The sequence below is a fragment of the Rhinopithecus bieti genome, unplaced genomic scaffold (assembly GCF_001698545.2).
Source record: "Rhinopithecus bieti isolate Rb0 unplaced genomic scaffold, ASM169854v2 scaffold_13262, whole genome shotgun sequence".
Taxonomy (NCBI): Eukaryota; Metazoa; Chordata; class Mammalia; order Primates; family Cercopithecidae; genus Rhinopithecus; species Rhinopithecus bieti.
In genome coordinates this window covers 2,483,102-2,489,890 of record NW_016808004.1, presented here as the reverse complement: position 1 = coordinate 2,489,890, position 6,789 = coordinate 2,483,102, and the positions used below count along the sequence as shown (strand labels likewise).

General features: G+C 40.9%; 1 protein-coding gene across 1 annotated transcript in view; it reads right to left on the bottom strand.

Moving 5' to 3' along the window:
- Positions 1-6,789, bottom strand: part of TRIP4 (thyroid hormone receptor interactor 4) — a 75,851-nt gene that overhangs the window by 54,470 nt on the left and 14,592 nt on the right. The window contains exons 5-6 of the mRNA XM_017884952.1: positions 4,571-4,700; positions 1,201-1,416 (exon numbers count right to left, since the gene is read on the bottom strand). Coding sequence (XP_017740441.1) covers positions 1,201-1,416; positions 4,571-4,700 — 346 coding nt within the window. The remainder of the gene's footprint in view (positions 1-1,200; positions 1,417-4,570; positions 4,701-6,789) is intronic.

The following is a 6,789-nucleotide window of genomic DNA, read 5'->3' as shown; positions in this document are numbered from 1 at the left end:
AAAAAAAAAAAAAAAAAAAAAAAAAAAAATTTAAGCCAAATTTGATGCACCAAAAAAACCTGATATATTATGTTTTTAAATCCGTATTTCCTGATGGCTAGTTGAACATCTTTTCAAATGTTATTGGCTATTTGTACGTCCCCACTTGTAAACTGTTTGTTCTTAGTTTTGTCCATTTTCTGCTGGAGTTTTGGTCATTTTCTTTTAATTTGCTAGAGTTCTTACTTATATAGTATGGATATTGCTCCTTTGACTGTTAAAACCACTTAAAATACTTTCTTCCAACTTGGTACTGTCTTTTTATTTAAAATATCTTATATAGTCATGACTTCAGGATTTTGTATCTTGCTTCGGAAGAGCTTTATCACACCAAGACTATAATTATGTTCTCCTATGATTCTGTATTTCTTTCTGATCCCTTTGTATTATTTATATTTAACTCTTTAGTGAAACTTATTACAGCATCATAGAATGGTTTGAGGTAGAGACATTACCTAGATTTTTTTCCAAACAGGCAATTATTCCAAAATAACAATTTTAATTATTTCTTTAGTGATTAAAAATGTTAGCTTTATTGATTACTAAACTCACATATATATATACACACACCCGTGCACACATACACACACAATGTAAACATACCAATATCTTTCTGGATTCTGTTTCATTAATTTATTTCTGTGCCCAAACTATATCTCATTGTTTTAAAAATTTTTTTTTGCTGGGCACAGTGACTCATGCCTATAATCCCAGCAACTTGGGAGGCTGAGGCAGGTGGATCACTTGAGGTCAGGAGTTTGAGACCAGCCTGGCCAACATGGTGAAAACCTGTCTCTACTAAAAATACAAAAATTAGCTGGGCATGGTGGCGGGCACCTGTAATCCCAGCTACTCAAGGGGCTGAGGTAGGAGAATGGCTTGAACCCGGGAGCGGAGGTTGCAGTGAGCCAAGATCGGGTCACTGTGCTCCAGCCTGGGCAACAAAGCGAGACTCTATCTCAAAAAAAAACCGACAAAAATCAGTAATTATCTGGTAGGAGTGTTCATTTAAAAACTTTTTCTTAGCTATTCTTACATGCTTTCCATTCCAAATAAACACATTTTTTAAATCAACAAAAATAAAAGATCCACTAGAAAGGGAAAATCCTTTATGGTCAACTTATTCCTTCTTTGACACACTTCCTAGTGCTGCTCACTCACCTGCTATGATATTCTGCTAGTGAATTTTCTTCTTCCAGGATCTTCCTTCCTGCAAAGTCAATGGTGACCTTCTTAGAAAGTCGAGAGGCGTGTCGAAGTTCTCTCAGCTCCTCCTCTCGCTTCTGCAAGGTTTCCCGCTCAAGTTTGGACAACCATTGGTTAGAATCACTGGCAAAGTAATCTGACTCATCATCAATGACTTGGGTCCTTCGAATACTGAGAAAAAGGGAACACATGGTAATTAGGTCATCTGTTGACAAATAAGGACCGATTATTGGAAAACAGTTTCAAGGTAGCTTAATATCTCAAATATGTTCCAAAATCAAGTCAAGCTCTGCATATGTTTTATTTCCAGTGTAGGCTCAGCTCTTAGAACTTATCTCAACCTCAGGCAAGAAAAGACACAGCACCGTAATCCATTTTCCTTCTACCTTTCATATTAGTCCAGCCTCTACCTTCTGAAAGCTGGGCTTCAGCCTAGTTTTGCTGCATCTGAGTTCATGTCTGACAGCTTACTAAGTATCCTAGTCCCTCTGTAACTGGGATCCAGTCTATTCTTCCTAGGCTTATTTGCTTACTGGAGTTTGCTGAAGTCTCAGTTCTGTAGCTTAACTACTTTTTTCTTTTTTTTTTGAAACAAAGTCTTGCTCTGTCGCCCAGGCTGGAGTGCAGTGGCATGACTGCCTCCTCAGTTCAAGCAATTCTCTGCCTCAGCCTCCCAAGTGGCTGGGATTACAGGCGCGACACCATGCCTGGCTAATTTTTTGTATTTTTAGTAGGGATGAGGTTTCACCATCTTGGCCAGGCTGGTCTTGAACTCCTGGTCTCGTGATCCACCCACCTTGGCCTCCCAAAGTGCTAGGATTACAGGTGAGTCACTGCGCCTGGTCAACTTTTTACTCTTAAGACATTCTATTACCCTATACTATATGGTATTACCTATAACCCACTTTGCAGGCTCTCACTAATGCACTGGGGCCAAGTTCCAAGATATAACAGTCAGGCCTATTTCTAAGATCGTACTGACAGAGAAACTAAAAACTGGAAGCAATCTTGATGGTCTAATTCTCTCATTCTACATATAATAAGCCTGGGGCTCACAGAAGTTGAGTGATTACTCCAATGTCATAAATCCAGTTAAGATTAAGTTTCCCCATAATTACAAATAGTGACATAAATAGACATAAGTGAAATACTGAAGTTAGATTCATATATTGACTTCAAATTTTAATACTCAGCTAGAATTGTAAAAAAACTGTCTTCTTAGGCCAGGCACGGTGGCTCACACCTGTAATTCCAGCACTTTGGGAGACTGAGGCTGGCAGATCATACACACACAAAAATAAAACAAAAATAAAGCAGACTTAGAATAGAAACATTTTAACAGTACTCTGGAAGAAATTTTTTTTTTTTTTTTTTGAGACAATCTCGCTATGACACCCAGGCTGGAGTGCACTGGATTAATCTCGGCTCACTGTAACCTCCACCTCCCAGTCTAAATCGATCCTCCCACCTCAGCCTCCCAAGTAGCTGGGATTACAGGCATGTGACATTATGCCTAGGTAATTTCTGTATTTTTTGTACAGACGGGGTTTTGCTATGTTGTCCAGGCTACTCTCAAACTTTCAGGTTCAAACAATCCGTCTGCCTTGGCCTCCCAAAATGTTAGGCTTACAGGCGTGAGCCGAGCCACCTGTGCCTGGTGGAAATTGGTCTTATACAAAAACCTAGATAATGAAACTGGTACCCATGAACACACCAGCAAAGCAGCAATAATAGGGAGAGACTCTTTTCCAGCTTCTGTTGATTGAGAAGTGCATTCCATTTCTCTCTCTCTTTTTTTTTTTTTTTTTTTTTGAGACAGAGTCTTGCTCTGTCGCCTAGGCTAGAGTGCAGTGGCGCGATCTCAGCTCACCGCAACCTCTGCCTCCTGGGTCCACACCATTCTCCTGCCTCAGCCTCCTGAGTAGCTGGGACTACAGGTGCCCGCCACTACGCTCGGCTAATTTTTTGTATTTTTAGTAGAGACGGGGTTTCACCGTGTTAGCGGATCTCCGGACCTTGTGATCCATCCGCCTCGGCCTCCCAAAGTGCTGGGATTACAGGCATGAGCCACCACACCCGGCCTCCATTTCTATTTCTAAAACTACGTTTTACTGAGTATGGTGAAATGTGATACTGAAAGGATGAAGAGTGAATATGAGTTACACACCTTGTGATGGGTTTATTTAAGGAATAGTTTTCTAAATCTGATCTCATGTATTCATAGCAAATGGTTTGAAAGTAGCAGCCGGGCACGGTGGCTCAAGCCTGTAATCCCAGCACTTTGGGAGGCCGAGACGGGCGGATCACGAGGTCAGGAGATCGAGACCATCCTGGCTAACACCGTGAAACCCCGTCTCTACTAAAAAAATACAAAAAAACTAGCCGGGCGAGGTGGTGGGCGCCTGTAGTCCCAGCTACTCAGGAGGCTGAGGCAGGAGAATGGCGTAAACCTGGGAGGCGGAGCTTGCAGTGAGCTGAGATCCGGCCACTGCACTCCAGCCCGGGCGACTGAGCGAGACTCCGTCTCAAAAAAAAAAAAAAAAAAAATTAAAAAAAGAAAGTAGCAGGAATGTCTCATCAAAAGATTACAATGCCAGGAATAGACTCTCAGGTTACAAGAGATTCAGGGTCTCTCTGAGGACCCTCACAGAGTCATTTGAGAAGGGAACATATAAATCCTATCCAAACATTTTTTACCACCAACTGGTTTTCAACAAATATTTTGTTCAGAAGAAAAAAATAAGGAGGAAGTCAACAACAGAATTATCATAAATCTATCTCATAAAGAGAAGTCAATGGGCTAAACAATAATAATGCAGGAGTATAACGTTAATTTAGTTGTATTTTAATATACTGATTATTGAATCAAAAAACAAATTTAGTCAAAGGAAAGGAGAAGGGTAAATCATGCCTTCCTATGATAGGGCATAACCTATGTTCTCCCAAAGGCAATTCCTTATAGATTCTCCAGAGCCCAGCCTAACAGTTTGCACATAATAGGTACTCTAATACAGGTGACTGAATGAATGGCTACAAGTAAAACAAGTGGTGAATTATGTCAACTCACATCAACTGTCCAGGGAATAGACTAACATTTACCAGGAATCAAACAATGCTACGGGACAGGATTCTTTTGGTGGGAGCCTATATTATTCAAACATGGATTAAAAAACAAGATGTAGGCCTCCTATGTAGAGCATCCAGCTCTTCTTTTGCTATAAACTCTTTTACACTCCACTTTGAGAAGGTATCGAGTACCAAAATAATGGCCAGAATCTGTGGACTAGTTTATTTCTTAGCATTTGTTATTCTAACCCTTTCATACCTAGTTCTGTCAAACTCTAACAGTTTGTCTTTATGCTTGATAGCCTTCTCCAGACCAGACTTAATTCGCAATTCTTGATGAGGAAGAAGGTCCTTGGTAGAGATGTCCACCTTTCCAGAATTCTCCACCCCTGAAATTCAATAAGGAAGTCAAATGGTGTCAGCCTCTAAATACAAATTAGTTGTACCAGTGTGCAACAAAGAACAAAACATCAGAAGATCTGGTTCTGGCCTGATGGCCTGGAGCCTTCATTTCAACGGAAAACAAGTACACAGTCCAGGACTTACTTGTACAGCATTAAGCAGTGCTTGACACATGACAGGTTTTCAATAAATGGTAGGGATCTTTTCTTCCTTTATAAAAATTTGGTTCACTAAGGGCACCAAAGTATTTAAGAATGTGACATAAAAATGCCTTCTTAGTGAAAAAATTTGCTGAATATTACCTTTAAATATATGTTTTTTCAAGATAGGATCTAATGCTGTTGCCCAGTCTGGAGTGCAGTGGTGTGATCATAGCTCACTGCAGTCTCAAACTTAGGCTCAAGTGATCCTCTCACCTCAGCCTCCTGAGAAGCTGAGACAACAGGCACATGCCATTGTGTCTGAATTTTTAAATTTCTGTAGAAAGGGGGTCTCACTATGTTGCCCACGCTGGTCTCAAAGTCCAGGCTTCAAGCAATCTTCCCAACTCAGCCTCTCAAAGTACTGGGATTCCAAACATGATCCACCACACCAGCCTAAATATACTTTTATATTATCAAAACTAAACAATAAATAATGGAAGAAAAAAGAAAATTTCACAAAAGGGGCAGAAATGAACAGTGTCAGTTTAATGAGAACCTGCTAAATGCTGAGGCACTTAGTATACATGTTATTTAATTTTCACAATAATCCTGTAAGACAGTTTGTATTATCTTTATTTTACAGATAAAGTAACTGAAGTTCAGAGATGACTATAAATTTACTGAGTTCACACAGTTAGAAATTAGACAAGTGGCCGGGCACGGTGGCTCACGCCTGTAATCCCAGCACTTTGGGGGGCTGAGGTTCGAGACCATCCTGGCTAACACGGTGAAACCCTGTTTCCACTAAAATAACAAAAAAATAGCCAGGCGTTGTGGCGGGCACCTGTAGTCCCAGCTACTCGGGAGGCTGAGGCAGGAGAATGGCGTGAACCCAGGGGGCGGCGCTTGCAGTGAGCCGAGACCGTGCCACTGCACTCCAGCCTGGGCGACAGAGCAAGACTCCATCTCAAAAAAAAAAAGAAAGAAATTAGACCCTAGAAACAAAATCTGAGCTCGAGTATAACTCTAAAGCCAACACTGATTCCACGGTTGTGCTATCTTCTTTGACAGCATATTATAAATTTATATATCCCAGAAAAGAGAGCCATAGATTATGATACACCCAAGATCCAAAATGGGTTAGGTGGCTGGGTGCAGTGGCTCACTCCTGTAATTGCAACACTTCGGGAGACTGAGGTGGGAGGATCACTTGAGTCTAGGAGTTCAAGACTAGCCTGGGCAACATGATGAGAGCCCATCTGTACAAACAATTTAAAAATTAGCCAGACACGGTGGTACATGTCTGTAGACCCAGCTACTTGGGAGGCTGAGTCAGGAGAATTGCTGCAGTAAAATGTGTTCATACCAATGTACTCCAGCCTGAGACTGTCTAAAAACGAACAAACAAGGAGAGTACGTAGAATCAGAACCATTTTTTCTCAGAATGATTACCTTAACATCTAATTGAAAAAAATATAGAGGCATGTGCAACCTCTTTAATAATAAAATTAAAGGCCGGCACAGTGGCTCATGCCTGTAATCTCAGCACTTTGGGAGGCCGAGGTGGGTGGATTACCTGAGGTCAGGAGGCCTGGCCAACATGGCAAAACTCTGTCTCTACTAAAAATGCGAAAATTAGCTGGGTGTGGTGGCAGGCGCCTGTAATCCCAGCTACTCAGGAGGCTGAGGCAGAAGAATTGCTTGAACCTGGGAAGCAGAAGTTGCAGTGAGCCGAAAGCACATCACTGAACTCCAGCCTAGGTGACAGAGACTCCGTCTCAAACAAACAAACAAACAATAATAATAATTAAAAAAAAAATTACAGCCTTTTACAACTAAAACAAATTTGAAATGTCAAAACTCAAGAGTGAACAGGTTTCTGGGTACAACGCTAATACTGCTATAGATTAGTATGATTTTTTTTTTTTTTTTT